Source organism: Diabrotica virgifera, chromosome 1 (genome assembly GCF_917563875.1).
Source record: "Diabrotica virgifera virgifera chromosome 1, PGI_DIABVI_V3a".
Taxonomy (NCBI): domain Eukaryota; kingdom Metazoa; phylum Arthropoda; class Insecta; order Coleoptera; family Chrysomelidae; genus Diabrotica; species Diabrotica virgifera.
This window is the reverse complement of record NC_065443.1, coordinates 89,025,873-89,050,910: the sequence shown is the minus strand read 5'-3', so window position 1 is coordinate 89,050,910 and position 25,038 is coordinate 89,025,873. Positions and strand designations below refer to the sequence as shown.

At 32.1% G+C, this 25,038-nt stretch overlaps 1 protein-coding gene across 1 annotated transcript in view; it reads right to left on the bottom strand.

Annotated features, from left to right (window-relative positions):
• Positions 1–25,038, bottom strand: part of LOC114325879 (general odorant-binding protein 83a-like) — an 86,201-nt gene that overhangs the window by 39,144 nt on the left and 22,019 nt on the right. The window contains exon 4 of the mRNA XM_028274011.1: positions 21,589–21,691. Within this exon, the coding sequence (XP_028129812.1) occupies positions 21,589–21,691 (103 nt within the window). The remainder of the gene's footprint in view (positions 1–21,588; positions 21,692–25,038) is intronic.

Sequence of the window (25,038 nt, the reverse complement as noted above, 5' to 3'; positions counted from 1 at the left end):
AGATTAACGTAGAACTAACCATTTTAATCATTTGGAGCTAGAAAAGCCTTTTACCAAAATCACGTGTGTCTTATTGTATACAGTGCTTTTTTATACAGTATGGAAGGCACTTATGGAATAAAATTAGTTCTGTCCTTGTTTCAAAAAATTACAAAAAAGGCTGAAACGAACTATATTATGTAGCGTGTATTAGTATATAGGGTGAAATTTTGAAATTATATAGTAAGGAAACCACTTATGGAATAAAATTGTTTATGTCTTTATTTTAGAAAATTATAAAAACTACTGGGACACGCCAACTTTTAAATTCAAATGGGCGCTTTACAAACATAAATTGAAATATACAGGGTGATTCGCGCCTGAACAGCATAGTCAATTATCTAGTTTTAATGGATCACCCTGTATATTTTTCTGTTCTTAGAAGCTACTTCACAACCTCATCTCAAAAAAATGTATTATTTAGGGTCCATTATGAATAATATAATGTGAAATTTTGAAATTGTTTATGGTCAAGACATTAAATACAAAACCCAATAGATTTATATGTATGTACGTAATTTAGAAATTGTATGTCTTTATTGAGCTAATTTTAAAAAAATAGCATTATTTAAAGTATGATAAATTATCAATTTCAAAATTTTATGTAGGTATTTAATATCTTGACGAAAATTATACATGATTTAAAAATTTTACCTTGTATTATTCATAATAGGCCCCACATAATACACTTTTTTGATGTGAGGTTGTTTATCAAATTCTAAAAATATAAAAATATACAGGGTGTTTCATTAAAATTAAAGATCATGGACTATATATACTAGACTTGCATAAATCACTCTGTATATTTAAAGGACCCCGCACAAACCTTATGGAAAATAGGTCCCAGTGGATTTCGTTCATTCTTTGGGAAAATACCCTTTGAAGCATCCTGATAAAAAGTTCTCATGGGCACAACTCAATCATATGAAGGATTTTCAAGATACCAGGCCCAAACTCGGAAAATTATAAGATTTACGGGGTATTAAAATTCCCCGAAGAGTTACTGGTTATTTGGCAACACGCCAAATTAATTACGCTTAACACCATTACTATTCCATACCCCCAGAGATCATCATGTAGTTGTAACCCCCCTTAGGATAACCCTAGTTACACCTCTGTAAGGAGAAGGAGAGTGTCAGGCTTGAAGAATTTAAGGGACTGGTTTAAATGCAGTTCTACAGAACTCTTTAGAGAAGCGGTAGATATATTAAAGATAGTGATAATTATATCCAACCTCCGATTAGGAGAAGGCACTTAACCAAGAAGAAGAATGAAACAATAAAAAGTACTGATTCCATATTGACCAAATATCTACATATTTTGATATCTGCCATCAACATTTTAAAAGTGGAGGTGATACTGACAGTATACCTACGGATAAAACCATCATTCCATAAATCATTACTTGAATCAGTACATACTTCAATATTTCTATTTTAATAAAGATGTCGCTATCGTCGTTTTTGTATTAAGTTGGGTTCAAATCTGAAACAAAGGTTTCGTGAGATTTTCATTTATGGAAAAACTTCATCTCTCATGAGTACATATGGAAATATTTCTGTTGTGTTTGATAATGTAGAAACTGGTGCAACGTTAAGCGATTTTTGCCAAAATAGCTTTCCAAACTTTGAATAAAACATAACTCCTCAATCAATTTTTTTTCTACATTAACAATAGCTAATGAAACTATACTATAATAGAACCATTTATAAACATAACATTGAGACACTGACGTTTTCTACGGCAAAATGTTTTTCCGTCTATCGCTTCTACGCAATTACAAAATTGATGCAAAGATTGTAAATTATCTGCTACGTTTATCAATTCTTCTGGAGTTGAAGTAAATTGAGAAATCGCAATAAATTAACAAAAAATAAATTAAACCGTATCAATATTTACCCGTGCATATTTTTTGAGCTCATAAATGAGAATTTTGTAAGTTTCCATTATTGGGATACTTATAGAATCTGGTGATATAACAGCTAAATCCTCGAAGTTTCATCCAGTTGCAAGGTAGCGTAATGTTAAAGGTAACCTATCTATACTGATATCTTGTCGAGTTAGAAATGGTGATACCATTTTTAATAACGTCGCCTTAGTACTATAACTTGATAACTCCAAAATTGACGTTTTTGAGATAACTAGTTCACAAGATGTATTTCATTTGCCTCCACATTGTGTAAAAACTTGATAGCTCACTTCAAACGGGTTAAGTATTTATTTATGATTGACGAAAGTTGATAAAACTCAAATGCCACTAATATTCAGTGCTAAAACTTGACAAGATAAGTTATCAAGCTATTATTTAATCGAAATAATCGTGAATACGACATACACTGAATAATATAACTAGATAACTCGAGTTATCTAGTTTTAGCACGTGTTTCTCTGAAACCATTGAACTTACCACATAATTGCTATCTGTTTATTCGGTTCATTTTAATGCAAAAATTCGAGAATTGTTAGCAGATCTGGCAACCCCCATGCCAGAGGGCTAATTTTCAACAAAATAATGTTTAAAATATTAGTTGTGTTAAAAAGTTCACTGATATGCGACTTAGCACAACATGCGACATTACCAAATGTTAACATTATGGTAGTGCTAAAAGTTGATAACTTTAATTTTTCATGTTTTTTTCCATATTGGAAAACAAATTTACACCATATTCCTAAATAGATCAGTTGCCAAAAAGTTAAGGAACAGTATTTTAGAGCTGCAGAGTGAATTCCGTATTTACCAACATCATGGTAGCAGCACAAATATCTTTAAAATCTTTAAACTCGTTTATCTCAAAACTACTAATTTCGAGTTATCAAGTTATAGTATTAAGGCGACGATAATTTCTCGAAAATCTCTTCGTTCATAGGAGAATAATTTTTATAATCGTTAAATTCACCGGTAGCGTAAATTTCTTTTTAGTAGAGTACGATGAGAAAAATTTGCACCTTTTTGTAACCACTTTTGCACCCAGTATCGGCGACGACGTTTAGCGGGATACTTCACTGCACATGCTAATAAACTGCTCGTCAAAAGTTAGGGATATAGAAAATTCTGCTGAATTTTTATAGTAGATTTTTTTGTGAACACATTAACGGATTCCGCTAATTTTTTTTATCATTTTAGACTTTTCTTTAGTATTTACACAGGTATGCAAAGGTTAACTCAAACTTTTTTTTTGTACTCATACCGGGTGGAAGAAAAGAAATGTTTTTCTTATGTTAAGTGTTAGACGCCCTGTAGGGAGGACGAGGTACAAATATATCGAAATCGTATTGTAGTCTTATGTTTTGTGAACATTTTGTTTTTTCAGTGTCCCTGATATCTTTAGAAATAAGAAAATAGACGGTTTTGTAATTTAACATGTGTTTTAACCGAAACCAAAGTTTGAGACACCTTGTAGGGAGAAAAAGGCAACAAAGGTGAGTATACCTCAATATTTTGTTGTAGTCTCATATTTTGTGCATATTTTATTTCTTTATTTTCTCTGATATCTTTAATAACAAAAAAGATAGACGATGTTACTCTTTATTATGTGTTTTAACTGACGACATGCGCCACATCACACATGTGAAACATAGAAAAACATATTAAAGAGTAATACCGTCTATATACGGATTTATATTTATATTAATAAATACTGATTTGGTGTCTACGTGGAGGCTCTTTAAATAGCGAGAGGAACATTACACAGATTTTTTTCTTGAAACACTCTGTTCCTTTTTCACTATATATGTAGAAACTAATTTCATCTTAGTGGTATGACAAGACATGGCCTCTTCGCGTATCGCATGTCGTCAGTAAAAACATATTAAAGAGTACCTAATACCGTCTAGTTTCTTTGTTATTAAATATATCAGAGAAATTAAAAAATAAAATATTAAAAAAATATGAGACTACAACATAATATCGGGGTATACTTACCTTTGTGCCTTTTTCTTCCTACAAGGTGTCTCAAACTTTTGTTTCGGTTAAAACACATGTTAAATTACAAAACCGTCTATTTTTTTTTGTTTCTAAAGATATCAGGGACATTCAAACAACAGTATGTTCACAAAACAAAAGACTACAATATTAGTCTGATGTATACTCACATTTGTACCTCGTTCTTTCTACAGAGTGTCTCAAACTTAACACAAGAAAAACATATTTTTTCTTCCACCCGGTATAAGTACAAAAAATAAGTTTGAGTTAACCTTTGCACAACTGTGTAAATACTAAAGAAAAGGCTAAAATAAAAAAAATAGCGGAATCCGTCTGTTCGCGAAAAAAATCAACTATGAAAATCAGCAGAATTCTATATCCCTAACTTTTGACGATATTACAGCAATGCATGCTTTCTTTTTCAAATCCATCTTTACACACAAAATGGAAACTCTTTGTAATAAAAGATTTAAGTTTAAGTCAAGCAAAACAACAATATCAATATTACTTACGTTACTGACTCAGGAATACTGATCGTGTAAGGTAGACCATCAATATTCGAAGTATTGATATAAAGCTGGGGTATTATGTCAGTATTACTGATCATCAGTAATAATGATCGTGTAAGGGCTTCATAAGTGATCACTATCAATCTCAAACTTAGTTCGAGTTAGCCTTTCATTTTCACAAATATTAGTGATTTTGTTTTTCCATTTATTATTTTATAAGATATTATATTATATGGCAAAATACCTATATCAAAATTCTGCTTCTTTTATTATTTATCGATATTTATTTCCTTGTTTTCTATGTTTCTTACATTCCAACTGGCTCCTTTAAGCCTATTCTTTATTCAAAATTGTTTATTAGTGCAGTAACTGAAGGTTTTCACCTCCGATTTCGTTGAACCTTCATCGATTTTCATGAAAATTGTTGAGTAGTTAGAGGATACCTTAGGGAACAAAGGTGACATGATGCCAACTTGCGCTTTCGCCCTGGGGTGGATGCCACCCCTTCCCGGGGTGAAAATTATTTTGTTAAAAATAATACAACTAATCGATAGAGGGTCACATTACAAGCAAAATTTGATATATAAAGTTATTAATATAAATCAATACTTTTTGAGTTATTAAAGATCAAACATTTTACTTTTTCGTAAAAAAATGCATGTTTTAAAGCTGTTTTTCACGTATAACTAAAAAAGTATAAGCTTCTACAAAAAATTTATTATTACAAAAATTGAAGGTAATAAAAAATTTAATACAATTCTCGCTTAAAACCTAACCTAATGTCAATTTTAAGGGAGTTATGGGTAATTTAATATATATTTTTTTCGACGAGTACTCAAATCTAAGTATTCAATCTTAAATAACGAGAGAACTATGCATTTTATAAAATATACCTGTTAAAAACTTGTCAAAGTACTTCGGAATACCTATCAAATCGGCTCCAGGAGAAGTTAATAGCATTAAAATTACGCAAGTTATGATGGAAATAAGAGAACCCTTTTGATTTTTTTAGGAAAAGTGAAAAATAAAACATACGCCATTTCAACAAAAATTAAGATTTATAGTTATCCGTACTATAATTTCTTTATATTAGTATAAGTAATGATTTCGAAAATTTTGACCGGTTTAGAATGCATCTTTTTGAAAAAAAAAGTGTTTTTAAAAAATCAGAATTTTTAAAGTTATCGTTATTTTCACTTTCTTTTAATAATAACTGCAAAAAACTTAATATACGTAAAAAATTAAATATAATAAAATTTTTGTTTTTTGTGTTAAATACTATACCAGTTTTACTATTTCAGTAGTATAAAAAATAACCGAGATAGAAACGTTAAAATTTAAATTTTGCTGCGAGAACCGTGTAACCGGAGTCATTAAAACCTTTTATTAAAAAAAAAATAAAGGGTTTTTAAGATTAATTTTAATGCGATTTAATAGCCCTTGGAACTAAGTTTCAAATGGTTTTCAAGTGAACCTGATATCGCAAAAATTAACGAAGTTATTTAAAAAAAAAACAATAACATTTTTTGGAAAAATTTTTAAAAGATAAATGTGGAAAAAATTTTGTAGCATAAATTTTGATGCAATCAATTTGTTCTGGGGCTCAATTGATAGATATTTCTAAGTACTTTGACAAATGTTTAATAAATTTATGTTATAAAATGTGCATCATTTTCCCGTTATTTAAGCTTAAATACTTAGATTTGGGTACTCGCCGAAACAAATGTACATTCAATTACCTATAACTCACTTTTAGTTAACAATAAAATGTTTTTCTAGTAAGAAGTTTATTTCATTTTTTATTCTCTTCAATTTTGCAAATAATAACTTTTTTGTTAAAACTTATAGTTTTTGAATTATTTATCAAAAATTGATGAAAAACATGCATGTTTCTCACGAAAAATTAAAACTTCGGTCTTTAATGACTCAAAAAGTTTTGATTTATTTTAATAACTTTATATAACAAATTTTGTTTAGAATTTGTCCCTCTATCGAAGTATGGTGTTATTTTAAGAAAATAATTTTCACCCCAGGGTTAAAGCGCAAGTTGGCATCATGTCACCTTTGTTCCTTGAGACATCCTCTAACTATTCACCAATTTTCATGCAAATCGATGGAGGTTCAACGAAATCGGAGGGTAAGCTCATATCCACCTTCAGTGACTGCACTATATCCTTGACGCATCTTATTCGTATTTATAAAATGCATCACTTAAAATTGGACAACAAGGTTACAATGATCTATGAAAGAAGTCTGAGTGTTTTTTGTTCGATATTAAGATACAAAAATATACATGGATCTAAAAAAAATATCCTAAAATTATAGATACGAGGGTCATTCGTAAAAAAAATGTTACCTTTGACGCTGAGACAAAGTGCGACGTACTGGGAGAAATCTGGCAACACTGCCTTACACATCAACTCTCACACTCTTTTCCTCCATCAGTTTCGTTTCGCTGCATTGCTCAGTGTAGGCCTAGAAGCCTTCGAAGGTGGAGGTGTAGGTCGCCGTTAATAAGTCCAATGTGAAATTTATGCTGTGATACGTTTTTTTTTTAAATGCAAAATGGACATCACCTATTCCCATTATGGGTGAAAGTGCACATGTGTTCAACATGCTCGCAAATGGTGTGGAGAATTTAATGAAGATCGGAGCGGAAGGCATTCAGATTCATTTTCCGTTCGGCCTTCACAGAATAATTCTCTATACAGGGTGAGGCAAATAAAGGGCCTATTAGAAATATCTCGAGAACTAAAGGCAACAGAAACATGAAAATTTGAATTAAGGGATTTTGAAGAGTCATCTGTTTCATGAAAATATTTTCATCTATTTGCTACTTCCGGTTATACCGGAAGTTGCGTATAACTTCGTTTTTTTAAATGGGACACCCTGTATATTTTTACATTTTTGGATTCTCTTCGATGTCTCCTTTCTTAAAATATGAGGTTTTGTAATGTTATATAGGGTATTTTAAGAAATAATTACGTTTTTTTATTAATTTCGTAGCAATATTCACACCCTCTCGAATTGTAGTAGTTTGACATCTAAAACTCTACTTATGTTCAAATGATTTTTAATATAGTCTACTATTGTTAAGAATCATTAGTATAGCTAAATTTTTAATTTTAGTTTACAGGGTTGGTCGAAACTCGGAATTAGTTGTTAATCGAACCAACAATCTTAATCACGTAGGTATTTTGATAGCTAAACCATTATTGGTAATTTTAAGGATCAGTCTGGATTAATATGTATTTATTTCTGAAAAATTATTTGTGATTGAATATTTTCACGGCGAACCTGATAATACGTATTTTTTGTTGTCATTAATGTTTAGATTGAATCACCAATAACTCACAAATTAAAGCAGTTAGGTATAGGGAATACTTATAAAATAAAAAAGTACCATGAAATATCATTTCATTACAATACTAAAATACAAGGTGTTCCCTTTAAGAAAACTCAGAAAATATTGATTCCGAGTTTCGACCAACCCTGTATACTAAAATTTCAAAATTAGCTATACTAATGATTCTTAACAGTAGACTATATTAAAAATCACTTGAACGTAAGCAGAGTTTTTAATGTCAAACTATTACAATTCTACAGGGTGTGAATATTACTACGAAATTAATAAAAAAAACGCTGGACGGAAGGGCCGCCCGAGAACTTTATCGTACCGATCTATTATCGTTATCGTACTAGATACTGGCATTCTATAAAAATAACAAAGTTACTCGTTATTTTGATATTTTAGAAACACCTTGTATACTTGAAAATATTTTATGGGTCTACGCATCATTAATTCCTGCATTTGAGAAAATGTTGGGGGACACACTATAGATTATTGCATAAATCAATAGAATATTAGTCATACTTTCATTTCAAATTAGTTCATTTTTCTGAGAAAATAATAGTTTACAATATTTGCATTTTACTGCATGGATTTTAATGAAATTTTGGGAGTAGCCCAAAGCCAAATCTCCTAATTCAAAGTCTATCCTATATTATACTATATACTATGGCGCTTTTATCATGGGGGCGGTTCCCACCACTTCTCGGGGATAGAACATTTTTATTTTCGAATTGCATGGAGCAAAAGAAAGAATTTTAAGAAAATTTAAAAATGCGCCCTATAATTTGATCTTATTTTTTTCACCCGTCCAACTTTTTGAAAGTAGAAATAACACTATATTAAGAGGTACTGCAAAAGAAAAACAATGCATTTAAATTCTGGTGAATGAGGGGTTAAATGTATGTACTTATTATTTTTCCTTAAAGTACATTAGTCATATCTTTTTTGCACCATATTTCGCTTAGTTTAAATGTAACCGACATTTAACGGTGCTCGTTTTAAAGGCCTTTTCAAACACTACAAAAGCATGAGCACTTTGAGCATGCACCAAAAAACAAACTCTTTTTACCTACCATATCTCTTTTTGTATTATAAATAGAAAATTTACGAAAGAACGAATCTCTTTTTTATTTATAATCTAAAAAAATTTTTATATAGTGTTTTTAGTTTGATGCATAGTTTTTAAGGTATTCACAAAAAACCGTCCGAAAACGTGTCATTTTTGAATGAAAATGGCCAATTTTCAACTACGCATAACTCAAAAAGTATTGAGTTCTCAAAAAAAAGTATAGATCAGTTTTTGCTTAAAAATAGGTTCTCTAGCCACTTCCATGCTTATTTTGACCAACAAATTTTCCACCCACTTGAAGGGGTGGGAATTGCCCCAAGATAAAAGCGCCATAGTATATAGGGTAGATTTTGTTTCTTGAGCTATTCCCTACTTACTGTGAAAATATCAAGTACATGGATGTAGTAGGATGGAATTCGGAGCCAAATACCCTCATCGACTGCCCTATAATAATGCTCTGCTATAATCGCGTGAGAGGGGACACACACAAGATTCTAGCAAAATTTCAATTTTCTGTAACTTTTCGAGTTTTTGAGTTACAGCAACGATTTTTATGTCATTGGAAAGGTAATTTTACATTATTTCAAAATATGTAAAAATATACAGGGCGTATCTAAAATATTAAGATTTTTTTTTCATTTCCAGTTCAACCGGAAGCTATATTGTAGATAAAATTTATTGTGCTAATAGATAATAACGTACTATATATGTCTGCCAAATTTCAAATTTTAGTTTCTATTACAGAGGAAGTTACGGGCACTCGAATATTTTTTTATAAAAAATTGATAACTCCCCTCCTATGAGGAGTTAAGAAATCTGACTAATGTTATTGAATTTACCGATAGGATATCAAAAACATATCAAAAAATAAATGAATTCCTTGGAGCCATTTTTGAGAAAATCTAGTTCAAACTTATGTCAAATTTTGACCCCTTAAATATAGGCAACCCATAACTTTTCTGAAAAACGATAATATTCTTGTTATAGCCCCATCTTTAGGCTATACAAATGTTTTTTCAAATTAAATTTATCTTAAACAAGTTTTTAGATTGGTAGGGAAATGTATCGGGTGGGCGGTCCGCCATGCTGGCCGCCATTTTGGATTTAGAAATGTGAAATTCCGTATTTCTATTTACCTGTCGATGAGCTAACTTTAAGTTAAATTTCATTCGTTTCGGTCAAAATTTGCAAAAATGGGCCCCAAATAACCCCCCTATTTTGGCCCCCCTTTGAGAGGTTTTTTTCAAAAGCTTAGTTTCTCGACAAAATTCTCTTAAACTTACTCATACCGAATTTCATCGAAATCGGTCTAGTAGTTTTTGCTGGGCGGTGGCGACATACGTACGTACATACGTACGTACATACTTCCGACATGTTTTTTTTATTTGCTTTTTAGACTCAGGTGGACTCAAATCGTCGAAAAAAAGTGAAATCTGAAAAAAAATTTTTTGCACGATCCTATAACTTTATCTATTATACTCATACTGCGTATGTAGTACGATAAAGTAAAAACGTAAATATCTCTTAAAATACCCAGTATAATATTACAAAACTTCATATTTTAAGGAAGAAGATATTGAGGAAAATCCAAAAATTAAAAATACACAGGATGTCCCATTAAATAAAAACGAAGTTATAAGCAACTTCCGGTATAACCGGAAGTTGCAGATTAAAATATTTTCATTTAATAGATCATCCTTCAAAACCCTTTTATTCCAACTTTCATGATTCTGTTGCCTTTAGTTATCGAGATATTTCTAATAGGCAAGTTATCTGCCTCACCCTATATTAGTGCGGCCGATATGTGAAACAATTGCACATTTAATGATACAAGCATATAATTTGGTAGACATATACTGCACATAATATAATTTATATTATAAAGGTTCAAATTGAGATATGAGGCCATCTCAGATTTAGCCTTTTACAAAAATGGCAGGCATTCAAAATGGCGGCTATACATATGTGTTTAATAGTACCATAACGTTTGAACAAAAAGTCCAATTTTAACTAAATTTGGTATTTAGGTTCTTTTTTACTTTATCGTACTATATACGTAGTATAGTATAATAGATAAAGTTATAGGATCGTGCAAAAAAAATTTTTTCAGATTTCACTTTTTTTCGACGTTTTGAGTCCCCCTGAGTCTAAAAAGCAAATAAAAAAAACATGTCGGAAGTATGTACGTACGTACGTATGTCGCCACCGCCCAGCAAAAACTACTGGACCGATTTTGATGAAATTCGGTATGAGTAAGTTTAAGAGAATTTTGTCGAAAAACTAAGCTTTTAAAAAAAACCTCTCAAAGGGGGGCCGAAATAGGGGGGTTATTTTGGGCCCATTTTTGCAAATTTTGACCGAAATGAATGAAATTCAACTCAACGTAAGCTCATCGATAGGTAAATAAAAATACGGAATTTGACATTTCCAAATTCAAACTGGCGGCCAAAATGGCCGACCGCCCACCCGACACATTTCCCTATCTATCTAAAAACTTGTTGAAGATAAGTTTAATTTGAAAAAGTGGTTATATAGTCTAAAGATGGGGCTATAAGAAGGATGTTATCGTTTTTCAGAAAAATTTACGGGTTGCCTATATTTAAGGGGTCACATTTTGACATAAATTTGAACTAGATTTTCTCAAAAATGGCTCCAAGGAAATTTTTTATTTTATGATATATCTTTGACATCCTATCAGTAAATTGAATGACATTAGTCATATATCTTAACTCCCCATAGGAGGGGAGTTATGAATTTTTTATAAAAAAATATTCGAGTGCCCGTAACTTCCTTCTTAATAGAAACTATAATCTGAAATTTTGCAAACATATATGGTACTTTATTATCTATTATCACAATAAATTTTACCAAAAATATGGCTTCCGGTTGAACCGGAAATGAATAAAAAATCTTAATTTTTTTAGATACGCCCTGTATATTTTAACATATTTTGAAAGAATGCAAAATTACCTTTCCAATGACATAAAATTCATTGCTGTAGCTCAAAAACTCGAAAAGTTAAGGTAAATAGAAATTTTGCTATAATCTTATGTGTGTCCTCTCTCACGCGTTCATAGCAGAGCATTATTGTAGGGCAGTCAATGAGGGTATTTGGCTCCGAATTCCATCCTACTACATTGATGTACTTGATATTTTCACAGTAAGTAGGGAATAGCTCAAGAAACAAAATCTACCCTATATACTATGGCGCTTTTATCTTGGGGCGGTTCCCACTTCTTCAAGGGGGTGGAAAATTTGTTGGTCAAAATAAGCACGAAAGTGGCTAAAGAACCTATTTCTAAGCAAAAACTGGTCTATACTTTTTTTTTTGGAACTCAATACTTTTTGAGTTATGCGTAGTTGAAAATTGGCCATTTTCATTGAAAAATGACACCTTTTCGGACGGATTTTTTGTGAATACCTTAAAAACTATGCATATAACTAAAAACACTATATAAAACATTTTTTAGATTATAAATAATAAAGAGATTCGTTCCTTCGTAAATGTTCTATTTATAATACAAAAAGAGATATGGTAGGTGAAAATAGTTTGTTTTTTGGTGCATGCTCAAATTGGTGTATTCAATTGAAATAACAGAGGAACGGTAGGTTTTAGGTGTATAATGCTACCAACACCTTTTGTAGTGTTTGAAAAGGCCTTTAAAACGAGCACCGTTAAATGTCGGTTACTTACAAACTATGCGAGATATGGTGCAAAAAAATATATGACTAATGTACTTTAAGGAAAAATGAAAAGTATATACATTTAACTCCCCATCTACCATAATTTAAATGCATTGTTTTCCTTCTACAATACCTTTTAATATATATATATAGTGTTATTTCTACTTTCAAAATGTTGAACGGGTTTAAAATGAATGGTTTTTGTAAAAAATGTGATCAAATTATAGAATGAATTTTTAAATTTTCTTAAAAATCTTCCTTTTTCTCCATGTAATTCGAAAATAAAAATATTTCACCCCTGAGAAGTGGTGGGAACTTCCCCCATGATAAAAGCGCCATAGTATATAGGATAGACTTTGAATTAGGAGATTGGGCTACTCCCAAAATTTCATTAAAAGCCATGCAGTAGGATAGAATTTGGAGATAATATCTTGTTGCGCGTTGACTGGCGTAATCGAAATAGAATGAAATGCAAATATTGTAAACTATTAATTTCTCAGAAAAATGAACTAATTTGAAATGAAAGTATGACTATAATATTCTATTGATTTATGCAATAATCTACACATCTATAGTGTGTCCCCGAAATATGGCATCGAACATTTTCTCAAATGCAGGAATTAATGATGCGTAGAACCATAAAATACTTTTAAGTACAGTAGGTGTTTCTAAAATATCAAAATAACGAGTAACTTTGTTATTTTTATAGAATTCCAGTATCTAGTACCATAACGATAATAGATCGGTACGATAAAGTTCTCGGGCGGCCCTTCCGTCCAGCGTTTTTGATTTACAAGATGGATGTGGTGAACCAGAAGAATCGGTTTGCCAGAAATGGTATTTTTACTGGTTGTTTATGTAAAAATATATGTTTTTTTTTTCAATTTTTTCCCTCTGTATATATTCATTTTTCATTTTTCAAAAAGGTAATACCGCAATTGAAAAGGAAAAGAGAGTAAAAATATTTTGTAGAAAATATTTTGAACTTTTTAGTTATGTTAATTATGGGAAACAAAAGAAAAAAGGGAAGGCCGAGGAAGACATGGATGGACCAGATCCAAGATATAGGTGAAAGGAGACACATCAGTATGAGGGATATGAAGAAACTGGCCACCAATAGAAGCAATTGGAAGAAGTGGATAAAAGGCGGAACCCGACATCCGACGCCCTGAAGGGCACTAAGGATTATGAGAAAGAAAGAAAGAAGTTATGTTAATTACCATTTAATAAATGCATAACGTATCTTCACATGTACCTATGTGTGGCAGATTCGTGTAAATATTATAAGAATTAATGTGCATTTAATGGTAGAAGCATATAATTTGAACCACATATACTGCACACATCAAGGTTAAAATTTAGATATAAGGCCATCTCAGATTTTACCTATTACAAAAATGGCGACTATACATATGTGACTAATAGCACGATAACTTTTGAACGAAAAGTCCGATTTCAACCAAATTTGGTATATAGGTTCTTTTTTTGATGTGTAAGAGCAAGGTCTTGAATCGGAAGAATCGATTTACAAAAAGTTGTGTTTCTACTGATTTTTTGTGAAAACATGTTGTTTTTTACCGATTCTTTCATCCTGTATATATTAATTTTTTTAAAAGTTAATACAGGCGTTAAGAAAACGTACAAATAGGTACTGTTAGGAAATATTTTGAACTCTTTAGTTATGTTAATTACCAATTAATAAATGCATAACGTATCTTCACATGTACCTATGAACCTATGTGCGGCAGATTCGTGCAAATAATATAAGAATTATTTTGCATTTAATGGTAAAAGCATATAATTTGGACCACACATACAAATATTCAAATTTAGATATGAGGACATCTCAGATTTCGTCTTTTACAAAAATGGCGGGCATTAAAAATGAATCTGCCGCGCATAGGTACAGGTGAAGATACGTTATGCATTTATTAAATGGTAATTAGCATAACCAAAAAGTTCAAAATCTTTCCTAAAAAATATTTTTACTTCAATGGCGGTATTACCTTTTTGAAAAATTAATATATACAGGGTGAAAGAATTGAAAAAAAAAACAACATATTTTACATAAAAAACAGTAAATACACAACTTCTGGTAAACCGATTATTCCGGTTCAAGACCTCGATCTTATTCATCAAAAAAAAGAACCTAGATGTCAAATTTGGCTGAAATCGGACTTTTCGCTCAAAAGTTATCGTGCTATTAGTCACATATGTATAGCCGCCATTTTGAATCCTCGCCATTTTTGTAAAAGGCAAAATCCGAGATGGCCTCATATTTAAGTTTAAACTTTTTTACGTGTAGTATATGTGGTCCAAATTATATGCTTCTACCATTAAATGCACAATAATTCTTATAATATTTGCAAGAATCTGCCATACATAGGTATATGTGAAGATATGTTATGCACTTATTAAATGGTAATTAAAATAATTAAAAAGTTCAAAATATTTCCTAAAACATATTCTGACGCTCTCTTTGATGGTGGTACTACCATTTTAAAAAATTAATATATACAGGGTGAAAAAATTGAAAATAAATTATTTACATAATATAATATAGTTTTACATAGAAAACCAGGAAAAACACAACTTCTAGTAAACCTGTTCTTCCAGTTCACGACATCGATCTTGTAAATCACAAAAAGAACCTATGTACCAAATTTGGTTGAAATCGGACTTTTCATTCAAAAGATATCGTGCTATTAGTCACATATGTATAGTCGCTCATTTTGAATGACCTCCATTTTTGTAAAAGACAAAATCTGAGATGACCTCATATCTAAATTTGAACCTTTATATGTGCAGTATATGTGGACCAAATTATATGCTTGTATCATTAAATGTGCAATTCTTATAATATTTGCACGAATCTGCCACACTATATAGTCTACACCATTTGCGAACATGTTGAACAGATCTGAACTTTTACTCATAAACTTCTATTAACTGACGATGAATGTCAATAGGTGAAATCCATTTTGCATTTAAAAAACATATCACAGTATAAATATCACATTGTGGTATACATCAACCGAGACCTCCATATTCGAAGGCTGCTAAGCCGACACGGAGCAATACAGCGGCGCGAAACTGGTGGAGTAAGAGTTAATGTGTAAGGCAGCGTTGTCAGATTTCTCCCAGCACTTAACATTTTTTATTAGCGGCATAGGGAACCTTTTTTACGAACGACTCTCGTATTAAAAAGTTAAGAAACCTATTATTCATGAAGTTCTATAATTTAATAGAACTGAGTTTTATTACATTAAAGAGCTACTAGTGCTATGTATGTTAAACATTCTTAACAAGATTGGTAAATTTTGATCTTAGTGTTAAAAATAAAATACTCGATAAGCAACACTATTGTTTACCATTACCGGAGAACGGCAGTTCTCGTCAGTGGCAAACAATAACCCTACATGCGACACTATATTATTATATACACGACATTTTCGATTTTCTAAATCTGACTGAATTGAAAATCGGACCAAATCCCCTCTCAAAGTTTAAGAAAAGACTCGCCCATCCATATGTTAACTCTCCATTTTGGTCCAAGGGTGTGGATTTTACGGCCCTTCCCATTTAGGGTCTGTTTTTCGTGCTCGTCCCCAAAAATTTCAATAATTTAAGTCCGGCCTTTGCGGCTTCTGATAGTACTGATCATTACCTTTCCAACGCATGTCTAATTTTGAAAATCGGTTGTACCATTCAAAAGTTACCGAACTCAGAAATATGACTAAATTTTTATTTAAAAAGGGGAAAATGTTTGTGGATATGTATGTATGTATGTGGAAAAGTTACACCGATCTGATTTTTTTTCTGTGTTTCAAGAGGAGGTCTGCGCCGATACAGAACCGGTGTAGTTTGTGACTTTTGGCCACCCATAAGCCAGCTATAGGGCTTGGTATATACAAAATGGCATATTTTTTGGATGTATATATCTCAGGTTAGAGGAGAGACAGGAAAACCACAAATACACAAAATCGATAGCGTTGAGTTAAGATTTCAAATGGTGCATAAGAGGTTAGGATCAGACACACACACGACTCAGTATAGCCGAAAAACTGAAAAACTAACCTTTGAAAATTTTGGTTTTTTGACAATTACTCAAAATTTCAACATACGAATTCCGACAATAACTGAGCGTTTGTAGGAGGACTCTAGACGCGTCTAACGGTGTATACTGCATATATGGAAAAATTCGAATTTTTAAGTTATAGGCTTATAGGTTTATGTAGTTGTAGTGGTTACGACGCTAAGATTGATCGTGCAATCCGAGTTCATTTGCCGACCATAATTATTAGGATGGCTGGGATATGAACTCGGATTGTCTTATCACAAGTCTGGTGTCGTAAGTACTAGATCATTTGGGAGAGAACGCAACAAAGGCGACCATTTATAACGCTTAGCGTGTTATCGAGAAACATTGCATTCAACTTCATACATTTAATTTATAAAAAACTATGAAAAGCTCCTGATACAAGAATAAAAAACCGCTAAACGACGTAAAAATGAGTGGCGCACTGGCGCATACAATATTCCAACTACAAAAGAACTGATACGAATATTACGTGGCTTGAAAATGTATTTTCATTTTGATGGAAAATAAAATTCCAGTTTTATTTTGAAAAATTTTTTCCATAATATTTGCTAAATTTGAAGTAAAACGCGCCACAAAAGAGAGCCTCAAAATGCAAACTGTATCAAAGTTACTCTTTTGTGGCGCGTTTTATTTCAATATTAGCAAATATTATGGAAAAAATCTTTCAAAATAAAACTAGAATTTTATTTTCCACTTGTAGTTAATCAATTAACATAACAATTATTAACATAATTGATTAAGTAATTTCATAATCGTAATCAATAATTATGATTTCAGCAATCCAATCAAAGTTGACATTGACAGTTGGTGACAGTAATTAAATATTTGATAATGATCATTGTTGATTAGCGTTCGAACAACCGGCCCTCAACCAAACTTATATGGAATCATCTATTTTTTATTATTTTAAGAGAATTAATGCTACATTAACATTTGTTCCATCGCATCTCTCAGGAGCCTAACTACAGGTTATATTAACCAAATACCTGCGAGCTATTAGAGTTAGTTGCATGAAAATTAAAAGATTTTTGTACCGATCATAATTTCTGCCCAGAATAAATTGGCCAGAACAAAAATTCTCTTTTATACAGGGTGTTTCATTAATAATTGTCCATATAATAACTGGAGAAACCTTAGCACAAAATACGAAGATTTAACCTAAAACACTTGAATAAAATGTGGTTGCTTACTGAGTTACAGGGTGTTTTATCTAAAAATTTAAAAACTATTTTTGTTCAGCACTTTAAAACTGTTCGACGTATCCTTTTCATACTTGGCAGGTAGTATAGATACTGTACAAACTACTAAATTATGTTAAACAAACGTTTCTGGCTATTACCAGAGGCGTACGACGGGGGAGAGTGAATGGTTGACCCTTTCCAAATTCTACGCCACTGGCAAAATTGCTATTTTAGTTCAATTTTTGTATTCTCCAATACTTTCTATGCAAATAATATACTCTTCATTCATAACGATTAAGTCATTAGTTTTCGAGTTTTTTGAAGTTAAAAATGAAAAGACACGGTTATTTTGATTAATGCATTGTGTCGCTTCATTTTTAATTTCAAATATCTCGAAAACTAATCATTTTATCGTTACGAATGAAGGGTACATTATTTACATAAAAAGTATAGCAAAATCAAAAAATTATACTAAAATAGCAATTTCGTCAGCGGCGTAGAATTTGGGAAGGGTCAACCAGCCACTATCCCTTGTTGTACTTTATCTTAATTTAGTACGATTCACAGTACCTGTAGTTTTTGCTAAGTATGATAAGGATACGCCAAATAGTTTTAAAGTACTGGGTACAAATAATTTTTAAATTTTTATCATATGAATTATATCATAAAATAATCAAAATAACTGTGCCGATTAATATTTAACTTTAAATATCTCGAAAACTAATGACTTAATGGTCACCACTGGAGAGTATATTATTTACGTAGAAAGTATTGGAGAATCTAAAAATGGCACTAAAATAGTAATTCCTCCAATGGTGTACAATTTGAGAAGGGTCAACCATTCACTATCCCCTGTCGTACGCCTCTGGTAGTAGCTAGAAAAGTTTTTTTATCATAAGTTAGTAGGGTGTCTAGTAGTCGCACTTTCTGCCAAGTATGGTAGTGATATGACGAATAGTTTCAAAATGCTGAGCAAAAATAGTTTTTAAATTTTTAGATAAAACACCCTGTAACTCGTTAACAGTGCCGGTTTATCCACTGGGCGCTTGGGGCGGGCGCCCAGGGGCCCGGGTACCGGAGAGGCCCGTTCCTTTTAATTATAAAAAAATAAAGTCGCTAAATAATTTACATATTCTCCGAAAAAAATCTCATAGGCAGATACGCCAATACACTGCAAAGGCCTTTGTTCTATTTATTGTTACATTTCTTCACGCCTATACACAGTGCCGTAGCCTAGCCCCACAGGGTCCCCGTGTCAGTGTTTGCGGCGAGACCCTTTTCCAAAAACTACAGAAAGTTGTCAGATTTCGCCATCTCTCTCTTGTCGTTTCCCCATTACTGAGGATCGTGATTTCTTCCAATATTCCTAACAATGTTTCTCCATTGGCCTCTTCAGCTGCTCTAAGAGCTTCGCAGAATGAGTTTCCCGCTGAATGCTTTATTTGGTCAGACATCTAGTTGGTGATCGTCCTCATGATCTTCTCCCCGGAACGTTCCCAGAAACGATTAATCTCTCCAAACTGTCGTCACCTCTGCGAACCACGTGACCAAAGAATTGCACAATTCGTTGCAGACATATTGTGGACAGCCTTTTTTTAATCTTGATTTGTTTTAAAATGGAAACGTTTGTCCTATGAGCTGTCCAAGGTATGCGCAGCATTCTTCTCCAGCAGCACATCTCAAAGGCATCATTTTTTTGGCGCTCGTATGCGCGAAGAGTCCAAGTCTCTGCTCCGTATTGAAATATTGAGAATACAAGGGCATTCACCAGTCTCATCTTGATATTTTGAGAGATAGATCTGTCTTTACAAACTTTAGTTAGGCGACTCATCGCATTTTTTGCCATACCAATACGTCTCCGAACTTCTGCTTCACAGTTACCATAGTTAGTTATACTAGACCCGAGATGGACAAAGGTGTTTACTATTTGGTATGCCTGTAACCTGTTAGTCAGTTGAATAGTGTCGAATCTGTCGACCACCATTATTTCGCCACCAGATTTCGCCATGTCATTGATTAAAAACTACCCAGGTAGTGGGTAAAAACTGTGTAGGTTATTAATCAATGGCCATGTCTCGAATTGTATCCAAAATATTCGCACAAACGGAGTTTTTAGTTTCTAATAATTTCATATTGAATTTTGGGGCTTAAATAATAATTTATCTCACTTCTCGGCATTAAAATAAGTTCTTTTAAAATAGGAACAAAATAGGTCCTTTTAAAATAGTTAAACGAAAAACAAAAATAGATATGCATAAATCTAATTTATAGATAAAGAATAGATTATTCTCGAAAATGCAAACACCCAAACAATAGGTACACACTCTTTCAAACATTCAAAAGTAAAGCGATTACAAAAATTGCAATTTGGCATTATACAGTGGCCTCTAATGCTAGCACTCCACTTGCGATTTGTAGTCGCAACGACAAAAAAATCACTGTTGCAGAAAATCTAGAGTCTAGAAAATTAGTCGCTGTTTTCAGAATCGCGAATTGAATGCTACAAGGATGTAACATCAGCTTTTAGATGTTTTTTTAATCTAGAGATAAAGAAGAAGACAAGACGTCAATTAATACTTTATGCGAGAAACATAAAAACGATGTTGATGAAACCAAAGAGAACTTGCATAATGAAATTGCCCATTTTGTAACGTTATGCCAAAATTTGAATAAACATCGTACAATTTATAAAAAATTTGATTCTTCCAGGATGTAAAAGTAACTTTTCCCAATATTTTAACTTTATTGCAAATTTATTTGACGATACCAATTTCTAATGCGTCAGGCGAGCGGTCTTTTTCGGCTTTAAAAAGAATAAAAAAATATTTAACGTCAAAAATTTGGGTTAAGAAAACCTAGACGCATTATCACTATTGTATAGAGAATGAAGAAATGGAGAAACTGAATTGTGATAATATTATATGGCAGTTTGCCAATGCCAAGTCAAGAAAAAAAGTGATCTAATTTTTGTCTTTATGTTTTGTTTAGAATATCTTTTTTGCTTGTCATGTGTTGTTTTTTGGAACTTTTTGTTTTTTATTTATATTTTTAAATGTATTTTTTGGATTATTTTTTGGCTATTCTTCTTGCTTGTTTAAAAAAAATATTTTATGGATTTTACAATAAACCTTTATAGTTAATGCATGTGTTTTCTTGTTAAAAAACTGACAACGAATAACAATGGAGGGGGCCCCTAACCTACAGCGCCCAGGGCCCGAAGTTAGGTTAAGCCGGCACTGCTCGGTAAGGAACCACATTTTATTTAAGTGATTTAGGTTAAATCTTCGTATTTTGTGCTAAGGTTTCTCTAGTTACTATATGGACAATTATTAATGAAACACCCTGTATTTATGTATGAACAATGAACAAATATGTCAGTTTCCATTCTTGCTTGTCTTCCGCTCCCTCTAAGTACACGAATTAGTTAATCATCTGATTTTACACAACCTAATTTCGTTTGAAAATAGCCCACTTTCCAATTTCCAATGTTCCAGATTTGGGGTTAAAGACACCAATTTACGTGATCTTGTGCTGACTGATTAACTCGGGATCCCGTAACTTCCTATTCATATAGTCCTTGGACATGGCAACTCTTCTTCTTATCGTTTCAACTAAAATATTTACAACTAGAGCTTCCAAAAGCCGCAGGTTTCAAATACATAGTGATTTAATATAAGTTTGGTTGAGTGCAGGTGCAACATTCTTGTGTATATTTTTGTAAAATTCTTACTTTTTGTTCCACATTTTCTAACGACAGGAGCAGCTTTGTCGCGGAACTCTTCAGGTAACACTGCTATAGTAGCTTCCTCATCGATAATTCCATCATCGTCTATCTAAAAATAAGTGTTGGAAATTTGAATTGATATAGTAGGTGCATATTTGTAAAATTTATTTGAAATATTATTGTATTATATAGAGTGATATTTTTATACACATGTATGTAAAAATATAATTTCACGATGTTCCTTTACGCTAATATCCGAAACTACTGAACTAATTCCAATGAACGTTTGTGAAAGTTTTTGGTCCAATTTAAAAGATAAGATATTTTATTATCTTAATAAATTACCCCTATTTTTTTTTCAAGAACTTAGATAAATGCTTTTCTATGAGACTACACCTCTAAAGTTGAATCAATTCAAATAGCTGCAGCTTGCAACATAGCCAAAAATATCTCAATTGCAAATAATTTAAATGTACCCAAATTAATCGTTTGATCGATGAATGTACGATGGTCTACAAGAGATTATTGAATATACTGGACGCAATTTGAAATCTACTTATTCGTGACAACCAAAATATTTTTGGTGTAGCCATGATTCTATTGTCAGGTTATTTTCGTCAGACACTTCCAAGTATTGCTCGATCAACTACTGTTGCTGTCGAACTAAGTCATGCCTAAAATTATCCAATTTATGATTACACTTACAAACGATCCAATACCTAACATGTCTGTATTTTTGCCCCAAGATCAAGGTGAAATTGTTTTTTTAAGCAGTTGTTTTAAAGCATCTCGATCGGATTCATCACATTACTCACAGATTTCTGTTATTTCACACACTCTCTGAAGAGGAGCTTACTCAGCCTATTTTTCTGGACATCGCGCAAGAATTCCATAACCATAGTTGGCTGACTGAGTAATATTGGGGGCAAAAAATACAGATGCCGATGATCTTAATGTGACCATTCAGAATATTTTCTTTCGGGAAATTTGTTTTTGTTCAAATCACTTGACAAAGTCATAAACTAGTATGGCGTAGTCAACTATGCTACAGAGTTTTTGAATACATTGGAATTTCCTGGGCCACCTCACAATTTATAATTAGAAGAACCATTATTCAACCTAGAATGTACAATGGACCGAGACTGACTGTGAAAAAGTATAAAGGAGTGGATGTCTTAATCCCGCTTATACCAATAATTCCAACGGACTTACCATTTGATTTTAAGCGTCTATAAGTAGATAATAATTCCAAAATAAAAAGGAAGACTTGAAAAAAAAAACTGTTAGAAAAACCACATTTTTGACTTATACTGGTATGGCCCAAGGCCTGTACATTAGAAAAGTCGAATCATCATATCAATAGCGTCAAAGGTAATGGTTATGATGACGTCAAAAGTATATCACAATCAATTATAAAATTATAAAAAAAGAACAAGCAAAATCGTTTATAAAAGGTATATTTTTTAAAATTCCCTAAAAAGGGCTACATCACAGAACTAGTTTTCGATCTGATAACAGAGCATCATCAGTCCTGACCTAAAATAAAGTATAACCTGAAAAGTTAACGCAAAGTTTTTGAAATTGCGACTATGTTGACAGTTTTAAAAAAGTTTATAGGTTATAGTCACAAAATGCTGACATGTTAACCACCAAAATACAAGAATATTCGGGTAAAAACCCTTTAAACTTGATCAATCATGGAAGCATTGACTGTAATTGTGAAATTGAACATGGATGCACAAAATATCACAAGTATTCACACATCACACATGCCCAGGGCATCAGTTGAGCCCAGATTAAATTGTTCACATGTCAACTGAATCCTGAAATTCTGAATGATGACATGACAGAAACGGCAGTGCCACAGGAAGTTGAAATATTTACTTATTGAGATTTGTTGATCTTTACCTCGGTGAATTGATATGTTGTGGAGTGCAACTATGTAGACTCCCCATGTCTCTACATTCATCACCCTTTTCCTTGCAATTTTTAGAAGGATGGGGAATAGGTATAAGAGAGAATCTGCTTCCGAATCAAGAAATCCAAAGATTTTATTATTTTTAAACATTTATTTGTTTAAAGATGGAGTCTTTTGGGTTTCGACAGTTTATTTACTTATTATTTATTAAGCCACTGGTGTAAAGCTTGTTAAAGTTGAAAGCAGTAACAAACCACTCCACTGTGATAAATAAACAATTAAAGTAAAATTGACTATGATGTTATAGTTATGTGTTTAGAGTAGCTGTATTAAAATGCAGTCAGGTGGTGTTTGTCAATGATGGAAGTAGGCAAACAGCATTACACATAAAATCAATAACTATGAAAATCGATGATAAATCCTTTTGTGTAAGGTCACACCTAGAATTTGGAAACGCATTTTGTGTTGATTTAAATTTCCTAGCTATTGAATTTATTTAAATAGTTGGTAGTTGTTGGAATTTATGTAAATTGCAATAAAAAACCACAGTAGGGGATCAATCATTAAAAACAAAGTCAGACTTAGGCGACTAATTCATAAGGACCCGGCAGGCTACCCGGAACGCCAATTATTTGAAACCCTCATAAGATGTTGCTAACGATAGGGGGAGGAAAGGTTGAAATAGAAGGTGTATATGAGATAATTAATGAGAATGGAGCATGAACGGTCCTTAGAAAGAAACAAAAAGACTTATTGATTTGGTTTTAGTCTGAATGAGTGTTATCAAGTGATATGTTATGGTAATGTCAGATTGAATAGATGGGGTGAGGATGACCATATGTTGAATTAAGGGGGTGGATTGAATATAGATAAAAATTTTGACAATAGGAATGTATGAGGATGATAAAGTCAGTAATTTACATGTATGTCACTGGATAAATGATATATAATAGTGATTTGATGGATGAAAATGAAAAGAAAATCATTGTTGACTTTCATAGTTATTGATTTTATATGTAATTGTGTTTGCCCACTTCCATCGTTGATAAACACCATCTGACTGCATTTTAATATGGCTACTCTAAACACATATCAAGGTTAATTTTACTTAAATTGATTATTTATCACAGTGGAGTGATGTTCGTTAAGAGGCTACAGTAGCGATCAACAGGTAGCAACAAACGCGTTCCAAGATTGCGGCTCTAATTTTGAATATTTTATCGAGATATTTGGCACAGATATTCGTAATATAATAAACAATGGCAGTACAGAGCCCAATTTCAGAAATATGTTAGTACGTGGAAATTAGTCTACAACTAAATAAAATATTGAAAAAAGAAGCCTGTACCGCCATTAAGAGGAAACAAAAATAAACTTTCTTCAAATAAACTTTTTATCCCTTGCCTAGATTTTGTGTAATCTTGGAACTACTAAATTTTTTTTTATTTCTAACAAGAAATCGAGCATATTATAACTAAATAACTAATTAGGCAACATAGAGAAATTATCACTGTCATTTTGACAAACCTGCGTCAGAT